Source organism: Helianthus annuus, chromosome 9 (genome assembly GCF_002127325.2).
Source record: "Helianthus annuus cultivar XRQ/B chromosome 9, HanXRQr2.0-SUNRISE, whole genome shotgun sequence".
Classification (NCBI taxonomy): Eukaryota; Viridiplantae; Streptophyta; class Magnoliopsida; order Asterales; family Asteraceae; genus Helianthus; species Helianthus annuus.
Genome location: NC_035441.2, coordinates 34,008,658 through 34,025,890, shown reverse-complemented (window position 1 = coordinate 34,025,890; position 17,233 = coordinate 34,008,658). Strand labels below are relative to the sequence as shown.

The 17,233-nt window shown below is 37.1% G+C and overlaps 2 protein-coding genes across 2 annotated transcripts; one reads left to right on the top strand and one right to left on the bottom strand.

Annotated features, from left to right (window-relative positions):
- The first annotated feature begins 136 nt into the window (after positions 1-136).
- LOC110877400 (disease resistance protein RUN1) lies at positions 137-17,049 on the top strand. Its single transcript, XM_022125534.2, has 8 exons — positions 137-616; positions 1,575-2,664; positions 2,761-2,829; positions 3,110-3,334; positions 3,811-4,548; positions 4,641-5,217; positions 5,315-5,412; positions 14,855-17,049. The coding sequence occupies exons 1-8, from the start codon at positions 162-164 to the stop codon at positions 14,918-14,920; spliced, it is 3,318 nt and encodes a 1,105-aa protein (XP_021981226.2). The 5' UTR covers positions 137-161; the 3' UTR covers positions 14,921-17,049.
- On the bottom strand, positions 14,992-16,613 carry LOC110875480 (disease resistance protein RUN1-like). The gene is made up of 3 exons (XM_035976902.1): positions 16,123-16,613; positions 15,115-15,894; positions 14,992-15,025 (listed from the first exon to the last, which is right to left on the bottom strand). Exons 1-3 carry the CDS (start codon positions 16,611-16,613, stop codon positions 14,992-14,994), a joined length of 1,305 nt encoding a protein of 434 aa, XP_035832795.1.
- Positions 17,050-17,233: the final 184 nt, after the last annotated feature.

Below are 17,233 nucleotides of genomic sequence, written 5' to 3'. Positions count from 1 at the left end.
TAAATGTCATCGTCCAAGAGGTAGGTGCGTGATGGCCTCCGTAAGGAATCTTGGTAATTAAAAATTGCTTATTGTTCTTTAGCCGTTTTTTGGTAATACAAGAAGACCAGGCCCATTCGTCCCTGCACCTCTCAATTTCAATCCTCGATTCCTCGCATTCAATGGCATCCAGTTCCTCCTCTACTGTTATGGCTTCTCCTGACGCTATTGCTAGCAATTATGATGTGTTTCTAAGCTTTAGAGGCGAAGATACTCGACATTCTTTTACAGATCATCTATATGATAGATTAAAGCGAGCAGGAATTTGTACTTTTAGGGATGAAGAAGAAATTAGCAGAGGTGAAGAACTAAAACCTGAAATTGAGAAAGCAATCAAAGCATCTAGGGCGTCAATAGTTGTATTATCAGAGAATTACGCAACTTCCACTTGGTGTCTTGAGGAGCTTGTGCTTATACTTGAACAGAGGAGGGTGTTCAGTCATTTTGTTCTACCTATTTTTTATCATGTTAATCCTAGAGATGTTAGAAAACAAAAAGGAAGTTTCGCGGTAGAACAAGACAGATGGAAGACAGCTCTCAGGGAGGTTGCTAATTTGTCCGGCTTCACTCTTTCCGGGTATGGTTCTTTGTCACTCCTAATTTAATGGCTGTTGATGATTGTTCATTTTAACTTCCACCCAAGCTTTGGCGTCTACTACAAATAGGGCTATCCAAAAAGCTCGCGGCTCGAAGCTTACTCGTATTTAGCTCAGAAAAAGCTCGCTCGATATGGCTCGGTTTGAAAGTGAGCCGAGCCGGCTCGGCTCGGGTAGAAAGTGAGCCTAGCTCAGCTCGGCTCTGACGAGCCAAATTGGCTCAGTTTGGCTTGCTTGGTAGCTCGGCTTGGCTTAGCTCGAATTATTTTACTTATAATATATTTTATTTTTATATACATATAATATATTACAAAAAAAAAGTGATTATTATTTACATGTATTTAGACTTCTAGTTTAATATCTATGACATATTTAAAGGTTCATTGTCGTGCTAATGAACAAATATTGTATCTATTTGAAATATAAAACTTATTTTGCGTTGTTAAACGTGATTTTGGCTTTTAATGTATTAGGTTGAACTTATTTTCAATATGTTCTTTTGAAGTATTTAATAATATTTTAGAATACTGAATTTTGAGAGCTATGTATTAATTTTTATTTTTAAATCGAGCCAAACCAAGCCGAGCCGAGCCAACTCGGTTTAAAACCAAGCCGAGCCCGAGCTTAGATTTTTAGCTCAGTTTCAAATCCGAGCCGAGCCGAGCCAGCTCGGTTTATAATCGAGCCGAGCTCGGCTCATGAACAACCCCGCAAAGCCATAGCTCAGCTCAATGATTTGACAAAAAGTATATATTTACTTTTTTTTTTTTGTAAAAGCAAGTAGAAAGGTAATTTGATCAAAAAGCTAATGAAAATGATGTTATTGGCATAAATTTTACCAGAGAATAAACTTGTGATCATAAAAATATGTATAATCAGAATATTAAGAATCTCTAAATGTCATCCCATGAGCAACTTCATTTTCTAATGTTCTTGCAGGCCTGAAACAAGGACCTTAAAGGAAATTGTTGATACAATTTACAATTGGTTAGATAAGAAAGAAGTTCATCTTCCACTCAATTTAACAGGAATGTCCTCTCGTTATAAGGAGATCAGTTCCTGGTTAGATCAGTGCGATCTTGAATTTCTGGCAATTTATGGTATGGGTGGAAGCGGCAAGACAACACTGGCCAAATATATATACAATTTACACCAGAAAAATTTTGAATATGTGAGTTTTGTTGAAGACATTGGTAGTAGATGTAAAACATATAATGATTTACTGGAACTACAGAAACAACTTCATAAAGATATTGTAGGTGCGAAAAAGAGAAAAATACCTGGCATTTCTCGAGGTATGTGTATGATTGAGGAAGTCTTGCAAATGAATAAAACGCTTATTGTTCTTGATGACATTGTTGAACGGAGTCAGTTAGTTTCTTTACTTGGAACAGGGAAGATTAATTCACAAAGCAAGATTATAATTACAACAAGGGAAAATATAGATAACTGGTTTGACTTTCCATATTGGAGGTTTCAAAAGTATGAAATGAAATTATTGAATTATGATGAATCGATGGAGCTTTTTTGTCGTCATGCACTTCCATCTGAAATCCACCATGAGGGATATGACCAGGTAGTAAAATATTGTGAAGGAAATCCACTTGCTCTTGAAGTATTGGGATCATCCACGTTCAAGTACAATGCGGATATGATAATGCCAAGTCAGTTGAGGTTATTGGAAATAGATATGGATTCTCGAATTCAAAGTGTGCTCATGAGAAGCTACCTGTCATTGTCAAATAATACCGTTAAAGAGTTGTTTTTGCATATCGCTTGTTTTTTTATTGGCATAGACATTGATTATGCAGTAAAGATATTGGAGCCTGATTACGCAGCACGATCTGGCATTGAAACCCTACTTGAGAAATGTCTTCTTTCTGTTTCACCAAAGAAAAAACTCATGATGCATAGATTGCTTCAAGAGATGGCAAAAAGTATCGTTCGTCAAGAGTCACCAAAATTTCCAACAAAGCGTAGTAGAGTATGGCTTAGTAGTGACTCTTATAAGATACTAAGCAAAGGAAAGGTAAGTTGCTTCGTATTCGTATGTATAAGACTACTTTCACTTCTACGCTCTCCACTTTCATCTAACTTTCTATAATCTGGTATTTTTTTCTTTTAGGGTTCCGAAACGATAGAGGGTTTGATACTTGATATGAAAATGCTGCAGAAAGAAGATTTTGCATTCAAGGTAATATAGAATATGTACAACTTTAATTTTGGCTTTTAATTTCTAAATTTTATTTTTTTGGATTTTATATCTGATAGAAAAGTATAAAAAGGAGATGTATTTCAAGTTCTTGTAGCTTATTTATTGATTTGTTATAATATGTTGAATGTTAAATAAGTGGCACATGCACTTACTAGAAAAATCTTGTGGGGATAAACAAGGGAAGGGATTTGGTCCTTAAACATGTCCTCGGGGATACAATGTCATGTCCTTGATAACTTTTTTTATGTTAAATGTGCAGTCATCAGAATTGAGAACAGACGCACTGAAAAATATGGAAATACTAAAATTGCTCCTTCTAAATTTTGCGGAACTCAGTGGATCCTATGAATATGTTTCCGAAAATTTAAGATGGTTATGTTGGCACGGATTCCATTTAAGAACCATACCCTTCGACTTATACATTGGAAACTTGGTGGCTATTGATATGAGCTATAGCAACTTGGAAGTATTTGAACCCCCTACGGTAGTATATCCAATATCTTCTTTTTTTGCTTCTTGATTTGAAACCATTGTTAGGTAGAATCTTGATGTTTCGGGTCGAGTACAAGTCAAAGTCAGGTCATTAAACAACTAACGGGTCAGGTCATTAAACAACTAACGGGTCACGGGTACTCAATTGGTCTAGTATCAACCGAGTTTTATGCGATGTGAACGTGTGAGCTGAAGATGACTTCACCGATCAAATATGAGAGTATGCAGGAGATCAAGGAATAAGTCAAGTAGTCTTTTACGTGGGTTGTTTAAGTGTGTGTGTGTGTGTGTGTTTTTTTTTTTTTTTTTTTTTTTTTTTTTGCTATTTAAGCAAGTCTTAGTTCAGTTTTATAATTATCTCTCGTGTAAATCTTTTGAATTTCAATAAACAGTAAGTGTGGTGAATTGTGTGTGCTTTGAGTGTGTGTTTGAAGGGACCTAAACCAACATTTACAACTTATGTGACAGGTTCTTCAGTCATTGCAGATTCTAAATCTTAAAGACTCACACAATCTAGCTGAGATCAGCAACTTCTTCAATGTCCCCTGTCTCGAGACATTAGTTCTTTGGAACTGTTACAGTTTGGTTAATGTTTGTAAATCCATCGGAGACCTTACAAGTCTTACATCATTGAACATGACAGGGTGTAAAAACCTGTTCAATAGGGAGCAAATAAATCTGTTAGAAACTTCTTCTGGTGGAGTTGTTAAAAAACAGCCTACTTTTTCCTTACCATTTTCATTGCATCAGCTATTCCTCAAAGATTGCAGTCTTGAATGTACACACTCTTTTCCTTTGAGTTTCAATGTTCAACCTTATTTGCAATACTTGAATTTATGCAACAGTCTTTTAGAGTCCTTGCCTTGCTATAATCACCTTGAAAACCTTCGGGTTCTTGACCTGAGTTTTTGCTCTAGACTCAAATGCCTTCTATGCTTCCCTAGTACACTTGCAGAATTGTATATATATTACTGTGAGTCACTAGAGAAAATAACTTTCCAATCACATCGATTCCCTTTGCAAGAGCTTGGTTACGAAGGCTGTGTTAACTTGTATGAAATTGAAGACTATGTCAAATTGGTGCCCTTAGCTAAATTAGATGAAACTGATTTGGGACACATGCGGTGGCTAAAAGAATATCAGAATTATCAAGTGTGCCTTGTTGGTGATGATGAGCTCACGGTAGGCAGAAGTTGGCATATCCAGGTTTGTTGCTTCTCTCTGAAATACTTTTGTCAATATTCTATCTGCTAACTAATCATAAAAAGTGATTGATCCCTTTTGTTTGCGTGGCACAGATGTTGTACGAATTTAATATTATGAGTACATCTCTGCCAAATATAAATGACCCAAGGATGACACCTAAGTATATGTCAGAATCATCTTCTTTGTCCTTTGATGTACCTTCGTGTCCTAAAAATAAGAGGCTCAAAGGAATTAATGTAACTTTCAAGTATTCAGTATCAGGTGTTGATTGGGCATGGTTTTGTAAAGTCAGTACCACGAATGGTGTTGTTGATTTAATGTACAGCCCTAAAGTCTTTGGCAAACCGGAATTTGGTGAAGTAGGTATATGGTTAAGCTATTGGCCAATTGGAAACACATTGGACTATGGAAACACTGTTCATGTCTCTATTGTTGTGATTAGTGGATTGGAGGTGCATGAATGTGGTGTGAGCCTTGTGTATTCCGATAAGGAAACCATGGAAAATAACATGGGAGGGGTAGAAATTTTAAGAGGAGATTTGCCTGGATTTCAACTAAGCACGGGAGCATACTATCTTTGTCGGCAGGATTTCTTTGAGTTAATGGAGGTTGGTAGATTGACTCGTGACTGGTTTAGAGTTTTAGTTGGTGATAACATTGACTACACTGGTATGACCCTCGATATTTTCAAGCTAATTTTTGTGTTTTTATTAAAATCTAATCTGCAAATGGAGAGTTTCTTATATCTTTTTTTCTCTTATAACAGAGGTAAGAGGATGGAGAAAGAACGGGAGATTGAAACAGATGAATCCGTCGTTTAAAGAGTTGAAAACTGTTAGTTGCATCATCCATGGTCCTCAGTGGGTAAGCTTGCTCTGTTACATGTTGAATCTGGGTACAAGATCAGAGAGATGAATACAAACGAAATTCGCAAATTCTTTCTATTATTTTTGTGTGAATAAATATAACTACAAGACTCAAGAAATATATAAATACTAAAAACAATCTAATTCTACTAGAACTCCTATCCTTACTCATACTTATCTCTAAACAATTAGACACTAATAGTATCGAATACTAAGATACTCAAATAACAGTTAAAGTTATTTAATTATTACTTCACTAATTTAGTCCCCCGACTTTAGATCTCCTCCGGACTATTGGTGTTTTAAACTAAATATAGGCATAGGGGTCGTTCTGTAATTAGTAGTTAGTTAGTTTATGTAGTAATTAGATTAGTTAGAAAGTACGAGGACTAGATGCGACACTTTGAAAGATTGTAACCTACACTTAATCAAGGGACGCCTCTCCTGGAGACATACCTGTTCGGAATCAGCGCCAACAAGAGAGGAAGCAAGAGACACGATGTTTCAAGGAGACACACCTCTTCAAGATCAATCTCAACCACAAGTTCAAGAGTCGCAACCGTTCGTGAAGAGATACGTCTCTACAATCGCATCTATTCGTATAGTATATATAGGGTTCATGTATGTCAATTGTAATCATCACTTTTCATTCAATACAAGCAAGTTTATTATTCTCGATTCTCAATTCTTTTATATTCAAACCTGTGATTCGCATGTTCGATTACCAACAGTGGTATCAGAGCACCACGTTAATCGATCCAGGAAGCAAGAAAGAAAAATCTCAGTGCAAGATTACAAGCAAGAAACGATAATCGAGGTTTGCCGTTTGAATCAGAGAACCGGGCGACGTGTTTCGATTTCGTAAGTGTTTTTTTTATTTAGTCGAACCACAAGAAAGGAACCATAGGGTCATCTTGGTTTTCGTAAGTTGATTTTTGATTCCAATTGTATGCATCATATTTGTTGTACTGATTTGTTAAAGAATCATATCACGAGTGTCTATCTTAATTGCAAGTTTGACTTTTTGCAAAGCCATATTGGAATCACAAACATAAGAAAAAGGGTTGTCGTCTCATTTTTTTTTAAGTAAAACTCAAACGATCAAGTTTTTTTTACGTTGAAAAGGGGATCATTAGCATGTTTTTAAACTAAGCAAGTCAATTTTCGAATCATAAACGATACGTATAGCAAGAAATCGAACTCGTATCGGTTCTAGCAAGTCAAACCGATTCCTGGTTCAAATAGCAAGTTCCGGATCGTTTAGTTCAAAATAGCAAGTAGCACGTCGAATCTTCACGATTCAGTCTAGCAAGAAAACGACCATTCTTGGTCAAAGCAAGAAAAAGCAAGTACAGCGGGTCGATTAAATTAAGTCCAATTAGCAAGTTGGTTAGATATTTTTTTTATCACTCGCAATAGCAAGTTAGCAAGAATCTGATCAGCAAGTCGGTCAGAACCTGATTAGCAAGTGGGTCAGGGTACATAAAATCTGATTAGCAAGTCGGTCAGAAACGCAAGAACCTGGTTAGCAAGTTGGCCAGACGCAAGTACTAAGTAAGAAATTTGATCTACGCGGTCAAAAAAAAAAAAGGATCATCCGATCACAAGCAAGATAGGCAAGAAAAGCAAGGCGAGAAAGAAAGGAGGCATGACAGAAAAAGAAGGAAGTGCATCAACGTCACTCCACGAGCAAGGGAATGTATCTCTTCAGTGCCCAAAATTGAAAGAGGCGAATTATACCCAATGGGCAGTTATGATGGAAACAATCTTGAAGGCATATAGTCTTTGGGAAACAGTTGTTTCAATGGAAGGGATAAATGAAAAGAAGGCGCACACAACGAAAGCACTTATCTTCCAAACGTTACCGGAAGATGTTTTGATGCAAGTTGCGCAATACGAAAAAGCAAAGGAAGTATGGGATGAAATCAAAGTTCGTTATCTCGGAGCAGATATGGTTCAGAAAGCACGTCTACAAACTTTGAGGAGCGAACTAGAAGTTTTAAAGATTGATGAGAACGACACAGTAAGTAGTTTCGCAAGCAAGTTGAGTGGTATAAAAGCCAAATTTAAAACTCTCGGTACCACTATCAAAGACAAGAAACTCGTAAGGAAGTTACTTATCTCCGTTCCGAAGAAGTTCCTACCCATCGTGGCAAATATCGAACAATATTCAGAAATAGACAAAATGCCATTTGAAGAAGCAGTGGGAAGAATAATAGCTTTTGAAGAACGTCTCAAAAGTCAAGACAAGCAAGAAGATAATAATCAAGGACTCATGATGGCAAGTGCAAATAATCAGTTTGAAAGTTTGCATCATGGAATGGGCCGTGGTGTTCAAAACTATGGCAGAAGTCAAGGACAAGGATCTTTCAAAGGAGGAAGAAGACGTGGAAAAGATATGGGTCCAAGAAACCAAGACAAGAGCAAGTTCAGATGTTATGATTGTGGAGAACTTGGTCATTTTGCAAGAGATTGCACCAAGTGGAAGGAAAAGGAGAAAGACACGCAACAAGAAGCCAATCTCGCATTGGAAGAGGAACCAATGCTACTGCAAGTCGAGCAAGTTGAAGACCTTTGTTAAACTATATTTAGTTTACGGGGGAGTATTGGTGTTTTAAACTAAATATCGGCATAGGGGTCGTTCTGTAATTAGTAGTTAGTTAGTTTATGTAGTAATTAGATTAGTTAGAAAGTACGAGGACTAGATGCGACACTTTGAAAGATTGTAACCTACACTTAATCAAGGGACGCCTCTCCTGGAGACATACCTGTTCGGAATCAGCGCCAACAAGAGAGGAAGCAAGAGACACGATGTTTCAAGGAGACACACCTCTTCAAGATCAATCTCAACCACAAGTTCAAGAGTCGCAACCGTTCGTGAAGAGATACGTCTCTACAATCGCATCTATTCGTATAGTATATATAGGGTTCATGTATGTCAATTGTAATCATCACTTTTCATTCAATACAAGCAAGTTTATTATTCTCGATTCTCAATTCTTTTATATTCAAACCTGTGATTCGCATGTTCGATTACCAACACGGACCACCCCTTTGAGATCAACCAAACAACCCTGTTGATGTTGTAATTTTATCATTACATACTCAATGAGCCTGGTTACCATGATGTAGGATCTAAAGCACCTCAAAATCACTCTTGAATCAAACGATAGAGACGGATGCGTGTGAGAGATCAAAACGAACAACCAATCAGAAAATAATTATGATAGATGTAGAATCAACTGTGGAATTAGTCTTCACAGCTTTACAGATTCGTACTTACACACATACTGCATCATTTGTGAAAACTAGGGAGTTCTCAGAAGTCCTCCAAGTACTTGCAGATTACCGAATACTCTAATTGCATTTGATTATCATTAGTCACATATTTAACCCTTACACATGATATGTCTATAATTTGTACATGAGTTGACAATAGTGAAGAGATTAACCTTTGTGAAATCTGAATAGTTCCTCCTCCCTCAACTTGGAGAGCTTCTCCATTTGCAGTATGGATTCTTGATTTTTGTGGTTTTGACATTGAACACATGTCAGATTTTTCAAACGTCATTGTATCAGTAGCCCCATAATCAAATATCCATGAAGCTTTGTTTTTTCCGTTTTTTTGTAGCCATGTTAACTTCCCCATCATTAAAAGAATTTTTTTAATTTCCTTTTAACTAAGCTAGAAACGTGCCGGGGGTTTTTTGTAGTTTCTGAAACTTGATATTCATTTAATAAATCTAGGATTTTGGGATTAAAAAATTGAGGGTTTAAAATTGTCATCTGGGAACTATTGGGTTTTGAATAAGAAGCATGAGAAAGTGAAGGGTTTGAGGTGTAATCCTCAAACCCTATACCTGCGATCCCCTCTGGTTCCTTCTCTTTCACAGCCGCAAACCCATATCCTTCCCCACTGTTCATCTTCTCGATTCTTTCACAGCCATTGTTCTGATCTGCAATTGACCTTGGATGGCCGCCACCGTTGTTGGTAGTCTCCGGATTGCCCGCGGCGACTGCAGCCTTGCCGTCTTTTCCTTCTTGTGGCCATCGGACCACCATTCTGGATACCCCACGATCTTGAAACATTGCTCTTTAGTATGTCTCATCATCCCGCAATGTTCACATTTTAGCTTGTTCTTATCGGCCCGGGATGATGACGGACTGAACTTTTGGTCTGACCGGCGACTCTTAGAGACAAGCCCCAACCCGTCTGAATCGCTGGTGGAGCTCAACCTCGACGCGAGCCCTTGTTGCATATTCCCGAAAATGCTCTGATGAGCTGTTTCTTTCCGGACAGCAGCATACGCGGCTTCGGCGGATGGCAAGGGATCCCACCGGAGGATTTCCCTTTTAAGGGAATCATACTTCCGATCGAGAGCATTTAGAAACTCGAATAACTTGTTCTCAGACCTGACTTTGTTGTAGGTTGCGATGTCGGTGGCACACGTCATCGGGTTTGGATCCCGCCGTTCAATCTCTCCCCAAATACCCTGCATCACGATCCAGAACTCCTCTAACGGTAGGCCATTTTGCTTAAACTCGTTTGCTTTGACGTGGAGATCGAAAGTTTGGAGCTTGTTTTTGCCGCTGCTATACGTAACCGTAAGCGTGTCCCATAGCGTCTTCGCTGTCGGGAACTCCGTTAGGCTACTAGCAAGGGCTGGCTCGATGTTTTGGATCATCCATGAAAAAACGATCAGATCGTCTTATTCCCACTGTTCATTCATGGGTTCTGGTGGGTCTTGGGTGAGATGATTCAAAAAAGCTTTCGATTTCCCCCCTATGGCGACTCGTATCATCCGAGCCCATAGAGGGTAGTTTTGGCTTGTGAGATTGAGGTTGATTTTAAGGCTATCGGAGGGGTTTGGTTTTGGGTTCGGAGTTTGAGTTTGGACTCATTTTTTAGGAGATTGGCTATTTGGATGGCTAGATCGTTGTTTTCTTCTTCTGACATTGCTCCTGAGTTTGGTAGATGATGAGCACAGAAGGGTGTTGGATCATAAACACTGCTCTGATACCATGTAAACAATGATAACCAGAGGAATGTTAGAAGAGATTAATGAATTTGTATTTCTTGTATATCTTTTACATTCAATCGTACAGTTTCTATAGCCTATACAAAGGACTATAAAAGGAAAAATAGTAAATGTCCTTGAAGAGTTTGGCTGTCAATTAGCAGGCTATCAATTAGCAGAAATCGGATCTTGTGCTCCAAGGGTCAAAGGCCTAAAATAGGAAAAGATGGAAAATTGATCCTAATCACATATTTCAACAAATAGCGTATGCCACGGACCCTCTTTAATCATGCCAACCTACTAATCTTCTGACAAATACTATATACAATTTCTATTCGGAGAAGCTAAGAAAATTCTCATGATTATTGGGAGATGCTCGTTTTTAGACTTATTGTAAAAAGGATGCAGTCAAATTACCTAGTTTATTGAACCGGAATGATATATGACACATTGTGTTTCATAATCCAAGAGGCATTGGCCATTTATTTCAATTTAAACTTTAATCCTTCCATCATATCTAGCATATGATGACAAGCTAACCCTTATGCCTCATCATCATTTCCAGACTTGTATCCAGGGTCATCTCCTTTTCCAGATTCATATCCAGGTTTATCTTCTTTTCCAGAGTCATAACCAGGGTTGACTTCTGTTTCATGCTGTTCTGCAAGTCTTTCTGTGGCAGGTTCAACACTTACGATATTTGTGTCCGCAATCTTCATTGCACAATTGATCAGTGCCTCAGGATCAACATCCCCGACCACAATTAATTTCCCGTCTTCTCTATCGACATCAATTGATTCAATCCCTTCAAGGGCACGTAATGCCCTCACCATCTTGTTCCTTCTTGTTCGACTGCTCAAGTACACTGCCAGCACAATTTTCTGAAATGTCCAATGTTATTATAGAGCAAATATACATGTCTGGATGATAGTACAGAAAAAATAATTGAAAAAAAAAAGAATGATAAAAACCAAAGCACTTTGCTTAGCTAAACATCCATGGAACATGTTACGTGATAGAAACCATGTAGGTTGTTTGGTGGTGATTGATACGAATCTACTATTAACTGTTTTTTAATCAACATGGGCATCATAAACACGTTAAAGATATCCTATAAAAACAGACTTAAGCTTTTCTTTCACTGAAGAATGGTTACATGAGCATAAATTATGTTCCGTCTTATTTATGCAATGTAGCAATGATGAGAGGAAGTGTATTTCCCATATATTGGCTGTTTATGCTCCTTTCTGTTATAGACTTGTCTCGTCTAATAAGTTAAATGCCGACTTACCTTTTTATTTGACTTTCCAATAACTTCATGCGTAACCACAGACTTTAATCTCTCCTCCTGTGGGGGTGAAGGAGACTTCCAAATCTCATCAGCAAAAAAATCTTTAGGCATGCCCACCGTTTCTTTTTGTTCCTGAACAAATAACAAGAAAATCAATAACAGACATGTAGTGATGTAAAAATTTGTTAATCTCCATTTCCTGTTATTAATAAAAAAGAACTAATGTACCCGACATGCCACGTGAGCAAAATCAAGGTAGAAGTTACAAAGGAGAAAACATTTCAAAAAGATAAGTTTATTGTTTTCAGAATTAACTTCTTGCAGTTTGACATAGGAGAAAACTTGTTGGCTGGTACATCTTTAGTATATTTTGTATTTACCTCCATTGCGCCATCAACTGAGCCTGATTTAATTTCCCCCTCAAGCAAGCTTGATGTGAACTCCACAGTTTTACCACCAATAGATGGTTTGGACCTCTCTATGATTTTGTAAATGTCATCCTGTTTGTTTATCATAAACACCGTATCCCATATTATTAAATATCAGATTATTACTATATATTAATGGTCTATTTTGTCCCATCATCTTATTCATGTAATCATCATGATACTCAGTAAATCCAACCAATAGCAAAGCTAAGGTAGGGTCTGAGAAGGGTAAGATGTAGGCAGCCTTTTCTCTACCCCGTAGGAATAGAGAGGGTGCTTCCAGTGAGACCCCCGACTCGAGAAAAGAGGAAACCGAGATTACATAGCAAACTTACCGATTCAGGGCCATCAATGATACATCTAAAAGTTTTCAACTCTGTATATGATGGATCATTCACTTGTTTCGGTCGGCCTGTCTTTCTCCATCCTCTTACCTCTGTAACATAAAAAAAGACAAGATATGAAAATTTCTCTATTTGCGTCTTATATTTTAAATACAAACACAAAGAATTAGCTTGACAAGATTGAAGGGCATACCGGCATAGTCAATGGTATCACCAACTAATCTCCTAAACCAATCAGGAGTCAACCTGCCAACCTCCATTAACTCGAAGAAATCACGCCGACAAAGATAGTACGCTCCTGTGCTTAGTTGAAATCCAGACAAATCTCCTTCCAGACGTTTTGTCAATCCAATGTTATTTTCCACGCTTTCCACATCAGAGTACACAAGATTCAAACCACATTCATGTACCTCCAACGCCCTCATCCCAACAATAGAGACGTTAACTCTGTCCCTAATTTTCAACTTGTACCCAATTGGCATGTAGCTTAACCATATACATACTTTACCAAATTCAGGCTTGCCAAATACTTTTGGGTTGTACATCAGATAAACACCATTGGCCGTACTGATTTTACAGAACCATGCGCAGTCCTCACCAGATATTGCATACTTGAAAGTTACATTTACTCCTTCGAGCCTCTTATTTTTGGGACATGAAGGAATATCAAAGGACAAAGAAGATGATTTTGATATATACTCATATGTCATGTTTGGATCCCTTATATCCGGAAGAGATGTGCTCATTATACCGAATTCATACAACATCTGTGCCACAAGAACAAAAATCATTCTTTATGATTAGTTAGTTTGTGGATAGTATGTATACTACTGATGTATTTCAGACAAAAACAACGAACCTGAATTTGCAAACTTCTGCCTGTTGTGAGCTCATCATCACCAACAAGGCACACCTCGTGATTTTGATACTTTTGTAGCCAGTTCATTTGTCCCAAATCTGTTTCATCTAGTTTAGATACTGGTATCAATTTGAGAAAGCCTTCAATTTCATATAAATTAATACAACCTTCATAACCAAACTCTTGCAAAGTGAATCGATGGTGTTCGAAAGTTATTCTCTCTAGTAACTCACAGTCATATATGTACAATTCTGCAAGTGTATAAGGGAGGCATAGAATGGTTTTGAGTCTAGAGCATAAACTCAGGTCAAGAACCCGAATATCTCTAAGTCTAAAATACCTATTGCAAGGAAAGCACTCAAATCGACTATTTACTAAATTTAAGTACTGCAAATATGGTCGCTTAAATAAACTACCACCAGAAAATGAATCAGTACGTTCAAGATTGCAGTCTTTGAGGAATAACCGATGTAGCGAACATGGGAAGAAAATAGTAGCCTGTTTTTTAACATCTCCCGCAGAAGTAGAAGCTGCTGACAGATCTTGATGCCCGAATAGGTTTTTACACCCTGTCATGTTCAATAGTTCAAGACTTTTAAGACGTACAATGCTTTTACAAACATAAACTAAACTGTAACAGTTCCAAAGAATTAGAGTCTCAAGATGAGGGATCTTAATGATGTTGCGAATTTCAATTAGATCGTGCGAATCTTTAAGGTTTAGAATCTGCAATGACCGAAGAACCTGTTACATAAGTTGTAAAACCTTTTTAGCACAATATTGTTTCAAAAAGATCATTAAATATCAAGAAGCAACAAAAAGAATATACTGAATTCACTACCATAGGGGGTTCAAATACTTCAAGTTTGCTATAGCTCATATCTATAGCCACCAAGTTTCCCATGTATAAGTCGGAAGGTATGGTTGTTAAATGAAATCCATGCCAACAAAGCCATCTTAAATCTTCAGAAATGTACTCATAGGATCCACTAAGTTCCACAAAATTTAGCTGGAGCAATTTTAGATTAACCATCTTTTTAAATGCCTCTGTTTTAAGTTCTGATGACTGCAAATATAACATGAAAAAAGGTAGTAAGGTGTGATACATGGGCATGTCATGTAAATCCAAAAATCTTTTTTCATCCTTTAAATATAAACATATTTCTCCACCTTTTCGATCTTCCTTTGATACTTTTCTTTTTATCACATATAAAATCCAAAAAACTAAAAAGTCAAAACAGAAGTCAGAGTTTCACTTATTCTATATTACCGTGAATGCAAAATCTTCTTTCGGCAACATCTTCATGTCAAGTGCAAAGCCCTCTACCAGTTTTGAACCCTAAAAGAAAAATAAAAAAAGTATAGAAAGTTAGATAAATTAAGAGAGCGTAAAAGTGAAAATAAGCTTAAACATACTTATATGAAGCATCTTACATACCTCTCCTTCACTCAATATCTTATAAGAGTCACTACTAAGCCAGACTCTACTACGCTTTGCAGGGAATTTTGTTGATTCTTGACGGATTATGTTTTTCCCCATCTCTTGAAGCAATCTATGCATTGTGAGCTTTTTGTTTGGTGAAACAGAAAGAAGACATCTGTTGATTAGGGTTTTGATCCTGGTTATTGCTGAGTAATCAGGTTCCAATATCTTTACAACATAATCCATGTCTTTGCCGATAAAAAAACAAGCAATATGCAGAAACAACTCTTTGTCAGAGTTGTATGGCAATGACATGTAGCTCCTAATGAGTACACACTGAAGTCGAGAATCCATATCTTTTTCCAGTAAACTCAAATGACTTTTCCAATGTGAGATGGTATTGTTCTTGAACATAGATGATCCAAACACTTCGAGAGCGAGTGGATTTCCTTCACAATATTTTACTCCGTCTAGTATAAGAAACGGATCAACATTCAGCGGCAAATTTGGAATTTTGGATCCAAATGCATGAAGCCTTATAAGCTGTAATGATTCATCATCGTTCAGTAGTCTCATTGGATACATTTTACACCTCATTAATGGCCAGTTATTTGTATTTACCCTCGTTGTAATTATTATCTTGCTTTGGGCATTAATTCTCCCGGTTCCAAGTAAAGCAACTAGCTGACTATGTTCAACAATGTCATCAAGAACAATGAGCGTCCTTTTCATTTGCAAAGCCTCCTCTATCATACACGTACCTCGAGAAACACCAGGTATTTTTCTATTTTTCCCGCCTAAAATATCTTCAAGAAGTTGTTTCTGGAATTGAAGTATGTCATTGGGTCCTTTACATATGTTACCAATGTCTTCAACAAAACTCACAGATTCAAAAAATCTTCGAATCATATTGTATACATATTTTGCCAGCGTTGTCTTGCCACTTCCACCCATACCGTAAATTACTAAATACTCATTATTGGTTTGATGTAACCAAGAATTTATCTCCTTATGATGATTGAGCATCCCTATTAAATGGAATGGAAGATGAACTTCTTTGCGATCTAAGTTATTGTATATTGTATCAACAATTTTATTCAAAAAGCTTGCTTGAGACCTGCAATAACAGAAGAAAAATGAAGCTAATGTGATCACATTTAGAGATTGTTTGATATTAAAAGACGTCAAAATATGAAGAAAATAGAGATATTCATTTTGGAGATGTCAAGATATTGGAAAGCCCGATATCATAGAAGGTTTAAATACAGCTACAAGTCGGGAAGCATTTTTTACATAAGTTGAATCATATAAAGATTTAATTATTAGAAGAGGCAAAGAACTATACCCGGAAAGCTCCAAACCAGTCAAATCACCAACCTGCCTAAGAGCTGTCCTCCACTGTTCTACATTGTGATATGTCCACCTTGAAGAAGTCTTCTTGACTTTGATATAGAACTTTTGTCTGTTTTTTCTAACATCTGTGGGCTTAACGTAATAAAAAACAGGTAGAACAAAATGATTGCACTCCCTCCTTTGCTGTAGGATGAGCAGAAGCTCGTCTAGGCACCAAGTGGAAGTTGCATAATTCTCTGACAATACAACTATTGAGGACCTAGATGCTTTGATTGCTTTCTCAATTTCAGGTTTTAGCTCTTCACCTCTGTTGATTTCTTTATCATCTCTAAAGGTACATATTCCTGCTTGAATTAACTTATGGTATAGATGATCAGTAAAAGAATGTCGAGTGTCTTCGCCTCTAAAGCTTAGAAACACATCATAGCTGAAAGCTTTATCACCAGAAGAAACCATAACACCAGAGGAGGAACTTGATGCCATTGAACTTAGATCTGTGAGAGTTGAAAATGGGAGGTGAAGGACAAATTGTTGGAAATTTGGTGGTTGGATATTTAGTAAATTTATAATTTAGTGAAATTATAAATATAAACTCTTTATGTGGTGTAGGTGTGAAATCTATTTTAAGGGAAGCATGTTGAACACGTGGCTCAGCCACAACCGTCAATATTTGTTTGTTCTTTTTGTAGGAAATTGATGTACAAGAAGACGTGGTTCAAGAATTCGTTGAAGCATACACAAAGGACTTAAAACACAAGGGACTATACAAGAAGACGCAGTTAAAACTCTTATTGTAGACCATATTTGAATCAATTTAATTACATATGCTGTATTATACGTTATATTCGTAAGGATTTGTACACGGTACATGTAGTATAATTTCCCAAATATGTAAATAGAGTATCTTTACTATTTTTTATTTATATAAGTTCTTATTAAAATTTTGACCCATGTCCTACACAAATAGGCTGAGTTTCTTATATTGTCAAAGTCGGAAACAACAATATATAAGGCTACTCGGTATGGGAGATGGTAGTCCTAGGAGGATGACCCTCCACCTCAGTGCCACGTCATATTCCTTGGAGGATGCCTCTTCAAGGATG